At 42.0% G+C, this 19,105-nt stretch overlaps 1 protein-coding gene across 2 annotated transcripts in view; it reads left to right on the top strand.

The window, feature by feature from the left end:
* GOLM1 (golgi membrane protein 1) overlaps positions 1–14,039 on the top strand; it is a 115,080-nt gene extending 101,041 nt beyond the window's left edge. Inside the window, exons 7-11 of one of the 2 annotated variants that reach the window (XM_077248944.1) lie at positions 2,039–2,177; positions 2,838–2,945; positions 9,721–9,969; positions 10,651–10,773; positions 11,503–14,039. In XM_077248944.1, the coding sequence (XP_077105059.1) occupies positions 2,039–2,177; positions 2,838–2,945; positions 9,721–9,969; positions 10,651–10,773; positions 11,503–11,582 (699 nt within the window). In that variant the 3' untranslated portion in view covers positions 11,583–14,039. The remainder of the gene's footprint in view (positions 1–2,038; positions 2,178–2,837; positions 2,946–9,720; positions 9,970–10,650; positions 10,774–11,502) is intronic. The other variant, XM_077248946.1, reaches the window with a different exon arrangement.
* The last annotated feature ends 5,066 nt before the right edge of the window (positions 14,040–19,105 follow it).

Below are 19,105 nucleotides of genomic sequence, written 5' to 3' on the forward strand. Positions count from 1 at the left end.
CAACATCCTTTTCTGCGGCCTCCCTGCTAACACCCTTGCACCTCTCCAGTCCATCCTTAACTCTGCTGCCCGACTAATCCATGTCTCTCCTCGCTACTCCTCCGCTTCCCCCCTCTGCAAATCTCTTCACTGGCTCCCATTCCCTCACCGTATCCAGTTCAAATTACTAATACTGACCTACAAAGCCATCCATAACCTGTCTCCTCCATATATCTCTGAACTAATCTCCCAATATCTTCCCGAATATCCCCCATCCTCTGGAACTCTCTGCCCCAACACGTCCGACTATCAACAACATTCGGATCCTTCAGACAGAACCTGAAAACTCATCTCTTCAGGAAAGCCTACAGCCTGCACTGACCCCGCTGCCTCCTCATCACTACCGAAGCTACCGCCTCACCAACACCGGAGCTCCTGCAACCCCCAACCTACTGTCTCCTTCCCCATAATCCTGCAGAATGTAAGCCCGCAAGGGCAGGGTCCTCACCCCTCTGTATCAGTCTGTCATTGTTAGTTTGTTTACTGTAAGTGATATCTGTAACTTGTATGTAACCCCTTCTCATGTACAGCACCATGCAATCAATGGTGCTATATAAATAAATAATAATAATAATAATAATAATAATTTTATGGGGCATATTTTATTATGGAGCATCTTATGGGGGCCATCATGAACTGTATGGAGCATTATATGGGGCTCTTGATTCAATATGGATATTCAAAAACACATAACCTACTGATGTCTCAGTTAATTTTACTTTTATTGGTATCGATTTTTATTTTTGAAATTTACCAGTAGCTGCTGCATTTCCCACCCTAGGCTTATACTTGAGTCATTAAGTTTTCCCAGTTTTTAGTGGCAAAATTAGGGGGTGTCGGCTTATACTCGAGTATATACAGTAATATAGTCATTACAAACAGAGTGATCTATTTCAAGTGATTATTTCTGTTAATTAACAAAAAATACCTGTAAAGGCTTCCTAAGCATTTAAAAAGGTCCCTCAGTCTGTATCAGTAGGCTCCACAATTATGGGGAAGATTGCTGATTTGACATGTCCAGAAGACAGTCATTGACACACTCCACAAGGAGGGTAAGCCACAAAAGGTCATTGCTAAATAAGCTGGCTGTTCACAGAGTGCTGTATCCAAGGATATTAATAGAAAGGTGAGTGTACGGAAAAAGCGTAGTAGAAATAGGTGCACAAGCAACCACGATTAATGCAGCCTTGAAAGGATTATTAAGAAAAGGGCATTCAAAAATTTGGGGGAGATTCACAAGGAGTGGACTGCTGCTGGAGTCATTGCTTCAAGAGCCACCACACACAGACGTATCCAGGATATGGGCTACAAGTGTCACATTCCTTGTGTCAAGCCACTCATGACCTGGGATTCTCAAAGCAAAGGTTGTGGTCAATGCCGCAGCCTCTGCTCCCTCCCTGAAATGAAGTCAGAGATTTTTGTTTCAGGGGCTGGGCTAATCTCTGTGCTTTGTGCACAATGACAGCACACTTTAGAGCGCACTGTCAGTGGGTGTTTTCAGGAAACGCAACATGCAGAGTCCAGCACCACCCCCTCAAGTGCAGATTTGTTTTCTGCACACCAGGTATTTTGACAATGCTCATCAACAGTGCACTCTGTTGCCGGCTGGTTACTGCTGATCTGAGTCAGCGAGAGACAGCGCCCTATCATTGTGCACATTGCGCAGGAAATGGCCCAGCTCCTGAAATGAAGATCACTTGTTGGTGCTTTATTTCAGGGAGGGGCAGAGACTGTGGCAGTATACTGCAGCCTCTGTCCCCTAATGACGCTTCATTTCAGTATCACTGCATGCACTGGGATTCTCAAACGAAGCATCATCAAAAAGGAATCAGGGGTAAGAAGTAGAAGATAGTTTAGATTGAAATTAAATGTTTAAGGATTTAGGATAAAAACTAATTTGTATGGCGACCCCCCTATTAAGAGGAACTAGAATGTGGCAATAATGTGTATCATTCTTTTTAATCTTGCTCTTAGTATATGTTTGTTTGTTGTCTTTTAGGTTGTGACAGCAAAGCAAGATATTAACTTGAAAGCGATTGATAGCAAGGAGGAACTGAAATACAAGACTGTTTTACCAACAGCTGAGAGGCCCTCAGAAAATGCCATTAAAGAGCGTGCTTCTCCACGAGAAAATAAAGGTATGGTGTATGTGTAAACTGATGTACAAAGGTGGGCCATAGCGAAACTTCAGACTCCCACTGCACTGAGGCTTTGGGATTGGTATGTTGGCAATTTTCTCCCTGTGGCTTAGTTACTTAGATCCTGTCTGCTGTAATAAGGGACATTTTCTAAAAATGGAGTGACTTTCTAGTATGCTTGTACTGTATACAGCAGCCAATTAAAGAGACAAAGCTGCTAACATGAAGGGGCTGGCATCAAGCGGCAGCCAGAGCCTCTGAGGCTGGAGGTCTGTTACTGATCACAGCTAAGCTGGAATGCAGCCAGCACAGATGACCAGAAATCTCTGCTGTCACTGGAACAGTGGATTCACTGTAATGGTATTTATACTTTCTGACATTTTGCTTAAATGGAGTGTGCTCATCACTTGTGCAAGTATAGGGAAGTCTCAGTCTTGGGAATAGGTGGCAATTCTTAGAACTTAGAAGACCTTTCACAATATTTTTTTTATTTCAAATTGTATATATCACTAAAAAAGAACAGTAGGGCTGCTTAGGGTGTTTTTATATTTCCAGTGCATTGTGGATATATGGGCTGTTGAAGTTTAGGCTGCCCAATATGCAAAATTCCCCAGCAACTAAGGGAGTTGTTAACAGAGAGATTTTTTTTTTCTTCCCTAGGGGCATTTACTTTTTCCCTGCTTAACATTCCTAATCATAAGAGGGCAACGTCTTACGGAGTAAAAACAAAAAGACAAAGTCCCCCAGAGAACAGACTTCTGCAGCAAGGTCTGGTGAGATTTGATAGTTGTGATCACTGTGAGAACTCCTCACTCTTACTACTTCCTGACATTGCAGTGCCAGGAGGAGGAGATGCATAACACAAACCGCTCTGCATTTAGGTATTGGGGGAATGATGCCCTCATACCAAGGATAGGTTGGGGATTTGGATGTGACAATTGTTGCTTGCACGTTGCAGCTTTACTCCTTTCTTGCTGCAGTAATGACGACACAGCACAGCTCTCCTTTGCTAGAGAAGAATCTCTGTAAACACCGTTTTGTTGCAGAGGAAACTTGCATATTGGGCGCCTTAAATTTTAAAAGTCAAGATTTCTGCAATGTAGTGGAGGGGGAAAATGTTTTAATCAGCTCCTCTGTCCCTTTTTAGTGATAAATACAGTTTAACCCCCGGAGCTTTTTTCAGTTTTGCGTCTTCCCAGAGCCATAACTTTTTTTTTTCCCCGTCAATATGGCCATGTGAGGACTTGTTTTTTGTGGGACGAGTTGTACTTTTGAACGACATCATTGGATTTAGCATGTCATGTACTAGAAAACGGGAAAGAAAATTCCAAGTGCTGTGAAATTGCAAAAGAAGTGCAATCCCACACTTGTTTTTTGTTTGTCTTTTTTACTAGGTTCACTAAATGCTAAAACTGAGCTGCCATTATGATTCTCCAGGTCATTACGAGTTCATAGACACCAAACACGTTTAGATTCTTTTTTTATCTAAGTGGTGAAAAAAACTTCCAAACTTTGTTAAAAAAAAAAAAATTGTGCCATTTTCTTATACCCGTAGCATCTCCTTTTTTCGTGATCTCGGGTTGGGTGAGGGCTTATTTTTTGCGTGTCTAGCTGGCGTTTTTAATGACACCATTTTGTGCAGATACGTTTTTGATTGCCCGTTATTGCATTTTAATGTAATGTCGCAGCGACCCAAAAAAACCGCAATTCTGGCCTTTTGACTTTTTACCTCGCTATGCCGTTTAGCGATCAGGTTAATCCTTTTTTTTTATTGATGTATTATTGAGGCATGAAACATGCGATTATGCTGCAGAGCAGGTGCCATGGTCAGCTCGACCTGTCAGCAGTCTGCATTATGAATAGCTAATCAGAGTACCATATGAAGACCCCCCCACACACACACAGGCCGCCCCCCAACACAAGCATATCATTAACTAAAACTGAAAAGAAAGATTAAAGAACAACAATAAGGTGGATTTCATCAACCAAGGTATTTTAATCAGTATAACGGTAGCGACCTGACACGGTCTGTAGGTTACTGTGCCCAATCCTGCTGACAGGTGCCCTTTAACATAATATCACGTACATGCACATATACATGGCATATATTGAGTACCGTATATACTCGAGTATAAGCCGAGACACCTAATTTTACCACAAAAAGCTGGGAAAACTTATTGACTCGAGTATAAGCCTGGCCTCCTCATCCCCATCCTGGTATGCATGGCTCCTCATCCCTATTTTGGTATGCAGTGTCGCCTCATCCCTTTCCTTGTCTGCACGGCTCCTCGTCCCTTTCCTTGTCTGCATGGCACTTCGTCCCTATCCTTGTCTGGCTCCTCATTCCTATCCTGGTGATTGGCCCCATCCCTATCCTTGTATGCATGGATCCATCCTTATCCTTGTATGCATGGCTCCATCCTTATCCTTGTATGCATTGTCCCCTCATCCCTATCCTTGTCTGCATGGCTCCCTATCCTTGTATGATTGGCCCCATCCCTATCCTTGTATGAATGGCTCCATCCTTATCCTTGTATGCATTGTCCCCCCATCCCTATCCTTGTATGATAGGCCCCATCCCTATCCTTGTATGAATGGCTCCATCCCTATCCTTGTATGCATGACCCCATCCCTATCCTGGTATGACTGGCCCCTATCTCTATCCTGGTATAATTAGCCCCTATCCAGGTAAAAAACATAAAAAAATAAACCATTATACTTCCCTTCCTGCACCCCCTCACAGCGTCTTGTTCTGGAGCCAGCAGCTACTTTATGCTTGTAAGCAGCGCATGGTAGGGACGTCATGCGTTGCTCACAAGCAGAGCACAGCTGCGGGAATACTCACTGCTCCCCACGCCGGAACTATGTGCGTGGATGGCAGTGAGTATTAAGTAGCGCGCACAGTGTCAGGCGCCGGGCGGTCACGTGTGCCCCCACTTAAGGGAAATTAATATTCACCTCTCTCCACTCCAAAGATTGAGTCTCAAATTCCTAAATTCCTGATTTTATGGCCCAATCAGGAATCCAATTTGACACTACCAGTGTCACAGAGATCGTTTTTTATTTTTGTCTTTCACATGGTGATAGTGAAGAAGCCAGAAGTTTGGCAATATTGGAATGTTGATGTTTTATACAACACTGCAGTTTTCTGCATTGCTATGACCAGGAAATGTTTTCAGACTATTCAGAAATTCTTGCATTTGAAGGATAATGCAAAGTGTCCCCCCCCAAGATGACCCAAACTTTGACTGACTTTTCAAGATTAGGCCAGTCATTAATCACTTCAGCAACAATTTTGCTGAGGTATTCCCCAAAGAGAAATCTGCGTAGATGAGTCGCTGATACACTTCAAAGGGAGGCTTAAATTCCATCAATACCTGCCCCGTAAAGTCCAGGTATGGAGAAAAATTATACAAACTGTGCGAGGGTACCTCAGGGTACACAGATTTAGGATTTATGAAGGAAAGGACACCCGGATTCAACCCCCTGAATGGCCCACCTCTGTCCTGAGACTGAGTGGGAAAATTGTGTGGGAATAAGTTTTCACCCACTGCTGGATCAAGGTTATCACCTCTACTTAGAGAACTTTAACACCAGCATCCCACTTTTCAAATCCCTCTCGGCCAGAGCTACCCCAAAATGTGGTACTGTCTGCAAAAATCAGAGAGGATTTCCTAGGTTGCTTTCTGGGCAGCTGCTCAGAAAGAGCAAGAGCAGAGCCCAGGGTAGCGACAACCTGTTCCTTTCCTGACCACCATTCATGGAAATGGCAGCACCCCCACTGCTGTACGAGGTACCTCTAAACAGGTTCCTAATCTAGACTGTATCCTGGTGTACAAATAAAAACATGGGGGGAGTTGATCTCTCTGATCAAGTCCTCCATCCCTACAGTGCCATGCGAAAGGCTAAGGTGTGGTACAAGAAGCTGGCCGTGCACCTCGTACAGCTAGCAATGTATAACACTTACGTGCTATCACGACCTGCAGGCCAGACCAGCACATTCCTTCAGTTTCAGGAGGTAGTGATCAATGAGGGTAGTACTTCTGGAACTGAAGGTGCTTGTATCGTACCATGGCAAGATTTCCTAGGGAAGTCCCTCAAACTGCATAGAGGAGAAGGTAACAAAAAAGCTGGGAAGTATGTTACAGAAGGGGGATAAGAAAGGACACCACTTGGCAATGCTACACATGGCCTGTGCATAAGACTATTTCAAACTGTACCACTCATCCGTGGATTACTACATTTATTTCTCATTTACTTTAATTTATTACATGACTTGATGTACTCTACACAACTCGCATATGCTGCACTGATGCAGTCTACACAACTCGCATATGCCACCACATTATAAAATTCACATACCACATATACACTTAGTCCGTTCCAATATATGGTCTCTTTTTATGGGATTTTCTACTGTTTTGGCATCTCAAGGGCTCTGCGAAAGCAGACATGGCGCCTGCAAAAAATTACATCAGTCTCTGCTCTTCAAAATGTCACTGCTTGCTTTTGGAGATCGGCGGTGTTCCCAAAGTAGTTTTCTGCCACATATGGAGTATCGGTGTCCTCCCGAGAAATTGCACAGAAAATTAGGGGGTCTGTTTGCAAAAATGCCAAATAAATTGGGGCTAAAGCAACTTTTTTGTGGGAAAAATTAGATTTTCTATTTTCACAGCTCAATGTCATAACATTTTTGAAGCACCAGGGGGTCCAAGGTGGTCACCACACATCTAGATAAATTCCTTGAGGGGGTATAGTTTCCAAAAGGGCATCACTTGTGGTGGGTTTCCACTGTTTAGGCACATCAGGGGCACTCCAAACACAGCATGGCGTCCCTTTCCTTCTGAGCCCTGCCGTGTGCCCAAACAGTAGTTTTCCACAACATATGGGGTATTTGCTTACACAGGAGAAATTGCATCACAAATTTTGGGATCCATTTTCTCCTGTTACCCTTGTGAAAATGCAAAATTTGGGGCTAACATTTTTGTGGGAAAAAGTAAAATGTTCATTTCTCTCTCCACATTGCATTAATTCCTGTGAAGCACCTAAAGGGTTAATAAACTTATTGAATGTGGTTTTTGAACACTTTGAGGGGAGCAGTTTTTAAGATAGTGTCACTATTTGATACTTTCTGTAATATAGGTCCCTCAAAGTCACTACAAATGTGATTTTAATCACCCCCAATTAAAATGGTTTTGTAAATTTTGTTGGAATAATGAGAAACTTCTAACCCTTCTAACTTCCTAATAAAAATTACAATTTTAAAAATAAAAAATTGTTACAAAATGATGCAGCTGTATAGCAGACATGTAGGAAAATTATTTATTAACTATTTTGTATGGCATGACTCATTAAGGGCTTAAAAATTTAAAAGTTGGAAAATTGTGAATTTTCCAAAATTTTCAACAAATGTCCAATATTTTCACAAATAACTGCAAAAGATATTGTCCTAAATTTACCACTAACATAAAGTACAATATGTCACAAGAAAACAATCTTCGAATCCAAGGGATTTGTTGAAGTGTTCCAGAGTTATTACCTCACTAAGTGAAACTGGTTAGAATTGTAAAATTTGGCCTACGTGGAAAAAAAAAAAGCTGGGTTGTGAAGGGGTTAAAAATGTAAAAAAAAAATAAATTAACATTCAAATTGCATTACTTACCTTATCCATAGTATAGAAGTACAAAAAAAATGAAAAAAGACACATTTATGCGCTTATATTTTTTAGCCACTCAAAGCACCACTCCAGCTGTTTGTTTGTTTTTTTGTGTTTTTTACTTCAATGCTGGAATGGTACTACTAATCTAAGTTCCCTGACCCTAGTCTTATACATACCAGCTGCTACTGTCTTCAGATCTTCCGGCGCCGCGCCGGTCCTGGACGGCCATCTTGTGACCAACTGCTAAGTGACCAAAAGTCAGAGGTAATGGTCACAAGCTCTCAATATAAGTCTATAATAGCCTTGTTCTGGTTCTCATAGACTTGCATTGAGTTGTGACTTCTGGATCGCTCAAATGTTCTCACACTGTGGGTCACAAACTGCTAGAGACTAATCGGAGCGGCGCCGATAAAAGCTGAAGACTGCAGCCGGTAAATATGAGACTAGAGGCAGGAAACTTAGATTAGTAGCACCACTCCAGTGATAGAATAAAATAAATATGCTCAACTATATATATCAAATGTGCATTTGAGGATTCTTGCCCACCTCGAAATAATCCTAATAAACAAAATCCCTTGTAAATATCCCAGGGACAGAGAGGCATAAGGAAATAGGGTAAACTAATTAAAATATATCATTTCTTACAACATAAGTTAAAAACCATAAGTAAAAATACAACAAGGGAATTTCTCTGAATAGGTAAAGCTGGGAGCAACAACAGAGGCCAGAGATAGTAATATGAAAGACAGCAAAACTGAGTCACAAACACTGATGCATAATAGGACCATGCAGAGTAAAAGACCGCTTAGGACAATGTTCACCTATCATACAATGCACTAACCAAATGTGAAGCATAATGCTGCGCGGTAATACAGCCATGTATGACTAAGGTCCTAACAGTGTGAGAGAGCAGGCAAAATGCCCCCTATTGAGGAAGCCAGTCAGGCGAAACGGGGCTGTTGGGGTAGCTGAGGAGTGCCTTTGGCCCGGAGTAACACTATTGTAAGTCGTACCTTTTTTTTAAATTTATGGGCAGCTTGTTATTATAGGGCACATTTGCACCTTAGAAAATTTTGTCTGTTCGAAACTTGAATGTGGAGTGAAGCGGTTAAAAGATAAAATTTTGTGAAAGGTCCTACTTAAAGGAACATAAAGCCCTAGATATGAATGATAAAAATATACAGCAGATAAACCAGTTTGTCAGGCTACAGAAATTTTTCTTCCTAATACCTTCCATTTTTATTAAGTAGATTATAGCGTGCCTTGGCTGCGACTTCAGATAGAGCTGTAGCCTAACGGCCAGAGAGACCTGATTTGAGATTCATGAAGTTAATCAGGGTAAATCATTGATCTCCTGGAACACACAGAACATTTTTTACATAGTTCTTGTAATATTAATTTTAATATATAATATTTTATAGTTTTAAATCACGCCACTTTTTCCTTTTAAAAAATTGAAATCCCAGAATTGTTTTTCCAGTTACCACACCTCCCTAAAAAAAAAAATACAATAAATAACTATCAAAATGTTGTATATAATCCAAATTGTTATAAATGAAAACGTCAGCCTGCCAAGCATATAAGCAAGCTCCTGCACAACTCTATTGCTGGAAAAGTAATGTCACAAACCACTTTTTTTTTTTTTTTTTTATGAATGTCAATTTTTTTTTCACTACTTCCAAAACTTCCCTTTTTTATCATAGTAATTGTTCTTTACTGGAGGATCAGGTTTCTGGTCAATTTTATTATACAATGAATGATGTTAAAACAATACCTCAAACAATGGAATGGCATATTTTTCACCATTTCACCTTACTTGGAGTTTTTTTTTCCTGTTATTCAGTATGTCATGATGCCAAAACATACTTTATTCTTTACTTTCAGAACAAACTAAAAAAGTTAATGTTTTGGATGAAAAAAAAGGTCCTTCTCCACAACAGAACAAATTAGAAGATGACAAGGACGAGAAAGAGGAGGAGGTCGGCAGTGATGTAAATCCCAACCTTCCAAATGATGAGGAGGATGATGAGCCCAAAGTAGAAGATGTTGAAGATCCTAATAAAGAAACTGAAAATGAAGAGGTCGAAAGGGAAAACCTAATAAACATGGATGGTCCGCCTGAAGATGAAAAAGGTTAATACCATAGTACATCCATTCAATATATCAGTCAACAAATTGGACCACATAGTCAGCTGCTATAGATTAACTTGAAATTGGAGTTTGAAAGGGAACAGATACTGTAGATAAAATGTTTCAGTTACTGCAAAAGTAGGGCCTCATTCATCAGTTTTCCCCCCAGAATTCTGACGTAAAAGCCTTGAAAAGCCCCAAAATTTAGGTGCAACTCTGAATTGCGCCTAAATTTTGTGACTTGGCATCCTTGCGCCAATTTTTCCCATCTCCGCTGAAATGCACGAATCTGAGGCAGGACTGGGACATGGCGATCACTGCTTGTCAAATTCAGGGGCTGGAGTAAGATTTATGGCAAGGCACACAGGGAGGTGTATGCCATATGTCTGCCGCTACTGATTTTCATGAATTGGGAGCATCTGACTTCAGCACGTCCCGTCCTCAAGTGTGGCGAGAACAATACCGGACTTGATTAATCTGGCCATTACAGTTTATTAGCCAACTTTCACCGCAAGTGTACATACCCACTGCTTCAAGATTTGTTAGGTCCACATAATTATTACGCTCTGGTTGGTTATGAGCTGGTGTTATATCCAGAAATTAGTATAAACCATAATTCGACCTATTTTTAACCAAAAAATGTTAAGTCTAGAAAGTGTAAACTGATTTTGTTTTCTTTCTAAGCTGCAAAACAAAGCCAGCAGGACGCAGAAAAACTGAATGATTACAATGGAGATGACGCAAATGAGGCCGAATCTGAGACCGACAAACAAGTGGAGCTGAGAGCTAATGATCAGAGTATAAGAGGTAGGTGTGTATCCTGTTGCCTCCTGGATTGGGCTACTGCTGACCGAAATTCTTACACACACTTATATTGGGTGGAAAGGGGTTAGCAACCACTGTGGTATCTAGGTGGCAGCGGCGTTACTACAGGTTGTAGGCTGTCCAGTGAAGGTGGGTTTTCAGGTAACGTCTGAAGCCTTCAGTTAATGGAAGACAATCTGAAGTGTTGAGGCCTTGATTTCCAGAGGATAGGAGGCCCCGATCAGACAAAATCTTAGAGACGACTGTATGAGGGAGATAAAAAGGCAGAGGAAGAAGGAGGACTTGTGAGTTTCGGAGATCAGACATTGATCACGGCCCATTTCCTATGGTTCGTAGCAGACAACCTTGTATGTCATACTTGGGACTTTAAACTGAGTTCACTAGGTAATTGGAAGGCAGTGAATGGATTGGCAGAGGATTAATGAGAGGAGAGGTGGATTAATTGGGTAGGGGTAGGTTGGTGGTGTGTGAGTGTGTGATAGGAAGCCACAGAGGAGGCTGTTGCAGTAGACAAGGCAGGAGATGCAAGATATAACCTAACATTTTTGCTTACTGGAGGTTGAGGAAATGATTTCCATCCTCACACTACACAGTATTTGGGTTGTTAGGATTTACGGTATTTGTTTTCTAATCAGATTGCCCTAACAAAATAATCAATAGTACTCTGTTATTAGTACAAAACTTTCACTGATTCATTTTGCTTTTTAATAGGAGTTAAAAGTGGAAATGAATTGAATAAACTTGAAGACAAGCAAAAGGCAGATGAAGACGACAATCGAAGACTAAAATAACATACTGGCCCCACATTTTAAACACTTTACCGCAGTTGGATTGGTCCCCAACATGAGATGCCTTAAGATGGACCAGAATGCAGGTGATTTTAGAGAACTGACAATTGATTTAGCACACAGAAACAAACTTGAAGCCCTTTTTTAATTTTCTTCTAGGTTTTCACTTTTTAAATCTGAGACTTTGTAACCTTGTTCTGATACATATTAAAGCCTTACCACAGACCGAATAATAAATCACAGCGAAGGTGTAAAGTGCAAAAGATCTTGGCACATTCAGATGGATATAAAGAGGACATCGGACTGAGAATTGTCTGCCGCCTTTGACTGTGGCTGATGGACCTTTGGCAATTGCTTCTGTTGTGTTTTTAAAGACCGGACAGGCCTACAAATAATCTATTCATAATTATCAGTAACCCCAAGGCTAAGTGATGGGATAACGATTTATTAGTCTGTTAGATAGGCTAGTGGAAACACAAATGTAATTGGTTGTTTGTCATGTTCATTTATGTGAACTATAATGAGTCTTCCCCGGTATATTAGCAATACACGTGCACATGGTGTTTCGGCCACCAAAGTAAAGAGCATCGATCACCTGTTTTCTGGTGGTCGTTTTAGCTTATACAAACCATCCTTTTTTTTAGTCATATTTTATTGAAAAGTAGTTCACATCATATATTTTTGAGAAAGGCCTGTCAAGCATGACAACCCCTTCCTTCAGCAGAACATAGAATATGAAAATAACCATGGGGTATAGTCAGCTTAAAGGGGTAACCCCATTTTTTTACATTTATGGCTTGTCTTGTTAACATACTATGATTTTCAGAAATATCTAGACCTGTTTTCACAACTCGCGTAAGCCCATTGTCCAGGATCCTGAAACTAGGGACTTGTGTTTCAGACATTTCTGGCATATCCTGGGTGTAATATGGGAATGTTTTTAATCTTGGCATTTGCAAATGCTGCTATGTAGGTTTCGGTAAGGGTCGAGGTTGTCACATTCACCCACATGTCTATGGGCTCAGCACAAGTCTTTTTTTTTCTTTCTATTATCTATTTCCTAGACTGCTGCTGAGGTCTCTTTACTCTCATTTGCCCATGGAAGGAATGGAAATGGAAAGCGACATTGTCATGTAGAAATTGTGGGCATGCTCTGGCTCTGCAGACCATTACAGTGATGTTGCAAGACTTGATCAGTACTGCTGTCGAGCGTGCCGACTTCGAACATTTGGCCACTACAAATTATTAAGCTAAATTACATCTGTTGAAAAAGTTTGCCTCTTTGTTTCACATTGATAACTCCATCGGACTAATATATTTAGGGGTCTTGCATAGCAGTGCAATGTGCTGCCATATGGTGCTTTGACTTGGGTTGAAATGTTTCAGTTAGACTACATTACTTTAACATGACAACTGTTAGTTGTTTTTTTTTCGATTCATTTGTGTAATGCCCTGTGTGCCCCTCCTGTATGAAAGCCAAAATATACGGTATTACCCTATTTAGAACCCCGAGCCCATGTGGAGGTGTCATACAGCCATGTACATGAAGCCTTCATACATTTTCAGCCTCCGCTCCTCTATGGTTATGCAGAAAAATAAATGCGAATAATCCCAGCGCCGACGTAGCCTTAACGTTTTAACAGTTTTACTCCACTTATGTTTCTGATAACTCGTGATCTCAAGATTACATGCATTATTGCTATATTGTGTTTCTTTGTATCACATCTATACAGAACTGCTGTGCAGTGATTTACCATCTATACTGTAATCCTGTAATTATTTACATGACTGTCTCCATAAAATGTGAATGAAGCTTAAATCAAGCTATGAAAAAGGGTTTAATTAAATAATACAAAGTGTGAAGGATAATAAAGATACATTTTTTTTTCCTTAGATTACGCATAATAGTTTTCTAAATTTAAAGGGAATCTGTCAGCAGGATTTTAACCTCCAAACTATTTATATGTGCATGAATTTTTCATAGACTAATTTAGCAATAACCTAGGCCATCCATTCCTTCGTTACTGAGAAATCTGCTTTTATATGCAAATGAGGTTGAAGATCCATTTGTAGATCTAGCTCTAGTGCTTTTCTGCATTAAGTCACGCAGCATAGAGGCTGTCAGTCAAGCATGAAGAGGACTACGTGCTGGCTGGGGAATAGAGCTGGAGTGACAAAGACTTCAAATCTACATCTAGCTCTTCAGCATTTTAACTGATATCCAAATGAGGCTGATGTCCCAGTATGGAGGAATGGACTGGCCATGTAAAGTATTTCTGGATTTTGAATGAGCTATAGGCACATATACCGTAAATAGTTTGGGTTTGAAATCCTGCTGGCAGGTTGCTTTTAACTGGGTTGGTATTGTGTAATTATCTGCTGAGATGAAATTGTACAGCAACTGTGTAATTTATGACCTTTTGTTAAATACCAAAGTAGATTAAAAACAACAAAATTGTTTTTTTTTGTATTGTGTATTTATTTTTAATTTGTTTATTTAACTTTAAAATTGCCCCATTTTTCATGTTGAACTAGATATATGATGTAATAATGGCTGCAGAGCAGAGCAAAAAAATAATTTTGTTTTATATTTTGCCTCTCTGTTTGGGATCTCTTGGTGATAACTCATTAGGTGCAAAATAGTTTTAACTTTAAGTGGGTGTTATCAGTGTTTTCCCTGGGAGAATAAACTTCTCCTTGGATGATGCTGACCAATCATAAGCAGGCAGCAACACTCTGAGAAGAAATCTGCTCTAAGCCTATGGTGGGGCTTGTTCTTCTTTCTGCGGTGTGTGAGATAGCTGGATCTCCTTGGCTAACCACCTACATGATTTAGAAAGCACAGATGACTAACATCTTTCCAATAAGAAACCTGTGGGGGAAGGGACAGCACAGCAGAGTGTAGCTGTGTCACATTACAAAACATATCAGCTCTACTATCCTAGTACTGTCAGCTATGCTGTACTGCCCAGCCTGCCGTAATGCCTGTCCAGCGATGTCAATAATCCCACTTATGTCTGTTGTTTTCAGGGAAACCTGCAATCTGTCTGCAGTGCGATTAGAGCAGGGTGACATTACATCTCACAAAAGAGTAGTCCAGAACAGACAGGTTACTTCTGTGTGAGATGTAATGACTGTCCTGATCTCACTGCAGAGCGATTTACAAGTTGCTTGAGCACAGCAGACATTAGTGCAATTACTGACAAATTCTGTAATCAGGAGAGCTGATAGGGTTTGTAATGTGACGCAGCTAAACTCAGCTGTACTGCTCCTCCGCACACACAGAGAGCTATATCACAAGTTGAGAAACTTGTTCTAAGGTAAGGGGTGTGTTCTTTCCTTTAAAGGGGTATTTCAATCTCCAAGATCTTATCCTAGTATGTTGTAGGTGTAATAATAATAGTAAATACCTCCAATTAGAAACGTAGTATGGTTTTTCTGATTTGCTATTTCTCTTTCCTCATGTGCAGGCATTGCAGGGCCTTGGGTATTCGACCACTGATCTAGTGACACTTAGGTATCCATGGTTACAACACTAGCAACTAGCTGTGTCACTAGATCAGTGGTCGGATACCTGAGGTCCTGCAATGCCTGCACATGACAAAAGAGACATAGAAATGTGGCATGGTTTTTCTGATTTGCTAATTGGACGTATTTATTATTACAACACCTACTACATATTGGGATAGGATCTTGGAGATGGGAAATACCCCTTTAAGTGTTGGTGCCTGCTTATGATTGGTCATTATTATACCGGGATAAGAAGAGAAAACTGTATTTTTCGGATAAGACACTTTTTTTTCTCTCCAAAATTTGGGGTGAAAATGTAGGGTGTGTCTTCTAGTCCGAATGTAGCTTATCAGAAGGAGGGGGGTGTTGTGAAATTGGATTTTGGGCTCCCCCGGTGGCCACTGGTGGAATTGAACTGGTGTGCATCATCCTCTCTGTTCACCTGTTTCCATCAGGATGTGGGAGTCGCTATTTAGCCTTGCTCCTCTGTCACTTCCATGCCGGTCAACATTGTAATCAGAAGCCTTTCTGTGCATGTTCCTGCTGCTAGACAACTCCCAGCTAAGTTGGACTTAGTCCTTGTTTGTTTTTGCATTTTGTTCCAGTTCACAGCTGTAGTTTCGTTTCTGTGTCTGGAAAGCTCTTGTGATCTGAAATTGCCACTCTGATGTTATGAGTTAATACTAGAGTCTTAAAGTAATTTCAGGATGGTATTTTGATAGGGTTTTCAGCTGACCATGAAAGTGCCCTTTCTGTCTTCCTGCTATCTAGTAAGCGGACCTCAATTTTGCTAAACCTATTTTCATACTACGTTTGTCATTTCATCTAAAATCACCGCCAATATTTGTGGGGGCCTCTGTCGGCCTTTCGGGGAAATTTCTCTAGAGGTGAGCCAGGACTATATTTTCCTCTGCCAGGATTAGTTAGTCCTCCGGCCGGCGCTGGGCGTCTAGGGATAAAACGCAGGCTACGCTACCCGGCTACTGTTAGTTGTGCGGCAGGTTTAGTTCATGGTCAGTTTAGTTTCCATCCTTCCAAGAGCTAGTTCTTATGTTTGCTGGGCTATGTTCTCTTGCCATTGAGAACCATAACAGGGGGGTAGAGAGTGCGGCGGTGGTGGAGCGGGATTACAGGAGGCAGGTTTCCTGCCTCAGGAAGCCAAAGGCAGCAGAAGAGGTGCAACGCTGCAGGCCTGAGGTGGTGAGGCAGAGCGGAGTGTATTGCTTTCCCAGCAGCCATTTTCCCAAAGCTGTGGGCCTCCAGAGGCGCCTGTGCAGACTGGGATCTCGGCCTGGCCAAGATTTCAATCTGTGCAAGCGCTGCCGGCAGTGGTTATTTCCCTGAAGCACATGGCTCCAGGAAGATGGCTGCCGCAGGCGGCGCTAGCACAGATTGAGATCTCAGTGGTGCCGAGATCACAGTCTACACAAGGCCTCCGGCGGCCCATGGCTTCGGGAAAGCGATGCACTCCACTCTGCCTCACCGCCGAAACTGGACCTGCCGCATCCGCTCTGCCTCACTGCTGAACCCGCAGCATCCCATCGCTGAGGCACCCACTTCTCCCACCCAGGGCCCGCAGCATTGCCCACTTCTTCCGCCGCCGGCTACCTGAGGAAGGGAATATCCTTCCTGTGACCCGGTTCACCATCGCTGCTCCCCCAAGGTAAGATGCCCAAAATTCGAAATACACTGCTCAAAAAAATAAAGGGAACACAAAAATACCACATCCTAGATATCACTGAATGAAATATTTCAGTTGCAAATCTTTATTCATTACATAGTGGAATGTGTTGAGAACAATAAAACATAAAAATGATCAATGTAAATCAAAATGAATATTGCATGGAGGTCTGGATTTGGAATTATACTCAAAATCAAAGTGGAAAATCAAATTACAGGCTGATTCAACTTCAGTGGAAATGCCTCAAAACAAGGAAATGATGCTCAATAGTGTGTGGTCTCCATGTGCCTGTATGACCTCCCTACAATGCCTGGGCTGCTCCTGATGAGGCAGCAGATGGTCTCCCGAGGGATCTCCTCCCAGACCTGGACTAAAGCATCCAACTCCTGGACAGTCTGTGGTGCAACGTGACATTGGTGGCTGGTGCGAGACATGATGTCCCAGATGTGTTCAATCGGATTCAGGTCTGGGGAACGGGCGGGCTAGTCGATAGCTTCACAATGCCTTCATCTTGCAGGAACTGCTGACACACTTCAGCCATATGAGGTCTGGCATTGTCCTGCATTAGGAAGAACCCAGGGCCAACCGCACCAGCATATGGTCTCACAAGGGGTCTGAGGATCTCATCTCGGTACCTAATGGCAGTTAGGCTACCTATGGCGAGCACATGGAGGGCTGTGCGGCCCTCCAAAGAAATGCCTCCCCACACCATTACTGACCTACTGCCAAACTGGTCATGCTGAAGAATGTTGCAGGCAGCAGATTGCTCTCCATGCCATCTCCAGACTCTGTCACGTCTGTCACATGTACTCAGTGTGAACCTGCTTTCATCTGTGAAAAGCACAGGGCGCCAGTGGCGAATTTGCCAATCCTGGTGTTCTGTGGCAAATGCCAAGCGTCCTGCATGGTGTTGGGCTGTGAGCACAACCCCCATCTGTGGACGTCGGGCACTCAGACCATCCTCATGGAGTCGGTTTCTAGCTGTGCAGACACATGCACAATTGTGGCCTGCTGGAGGTCATTTTGCAGGGCTCTGGCAGTGCTCCTCGTGTTCCTCCTTGCACAAAGGCTGAGGTAGCGGTCCTGCTGCTGGGTTGCTGCCCTCCTTCGGCCACCTCCACGTCTCCTGGTGTACTGGCCTGTCTCCTGGTAATGCCTCCAGCCTCTGGACACTACGCTGACAGCAAATCGTCTTGCCACAGCTCGCATTGATGTGCCATCCTGGATGAGCTGCACTACCTGAGCCACTTGTGTGGGTTGTAGAGTCCGTCTCATGCTACCATGAGTGTGAAAGAACAACCAACATTCAAAAGTGACCAAAACATCAGCCAGAAAGCATTGGTGCTGAGATGTGGTCTGTGGTCCCCACATGCAGAACCACTCCTTTATTGAGTGTGTCTTTATAATTGCCAATAATTTCCACCTGTTGTCTATTCCATTTGCACAACAGCATGTGAAATTGATAGGAAGCAACACTGTTTGACAAAGTGGACAGTTTGATTTCACAGAAGTTTGATTTACTTGGAGTTATATTCTGTTGTTTAAGTTTTCCCTTTATTTTTTGAGCAGTTTATAAGACCCCCATCTTATATTAAAAAAAAAAAAAATCTTTTTCCTATTGTCCTCCCCAAAATCTGGGGTGCATCTTCTGGTCCAGTGCGTTTTATAGTCTAAAAAATAGTGTTTTTTTTAATCACTAGATGCCAAATGCTTTCACAATATCTCTACAATGGATAGGCAAAATAAAAAGAAAAATGTTTTATTTTGCTTTGCAGCCACTTTTACTTTGTGTCAGGTTCAACATGAAAAATATGTAAATAGTTATATTGAACACATACTCAATTAAATTGAGGTAACGGTTTACAAAAAGGGACACTTAGCTATGTCTGTTCTGGGCTACTTATTGCATTTTTGATCAAATCCGTGTCACTTAACAGTAAGAGATTAGAAGACTAATAATTCTCCTACCATATAGTCCTGCATACTCATATTCCTGTCCCTACCTTTGATTACGCATAGGCTGACTGCTTTCTGTGTACTTGGGAGCTTTCCATCAGTGGTGTGGGGTTGTACAAAGCTCAGCATTCAGAGAAATGGTAGATCTGCACAGGGCCACCGTCACGGCTTTACTGGCTCACTGGGCCCCAGCGGCAGGATTCTGCTGTTCAGTATGTAAACGAGCATCCTTGGCTTCCCACACGGCAACAGTTAACAGCCGGCATCACCATGCACAGAAAATAAAATATGTAGAGACTTTTGTGAGGTCACAAACATTCCAGTCATTCTGTTTTAGTCTGTCCGATCAACTACTACTTTCTCCCTCCTGCTGTAATCC

This window comes from Ranitomeya variabilis, chromosome 1, assembly GCF_051348905.1.
Source record: "Ranitomeya variabilis isolate aRanVar5 chromosome 1, aRanVar5.hap1, whole genome shotgun sequence".
NCBI classification, from domain to species: Eukaryota; Metazoa; Chordata; class Amphibia; order Anura; family Dendrobatidae; genus Ranitomeya; species Ranitomeya variabilis.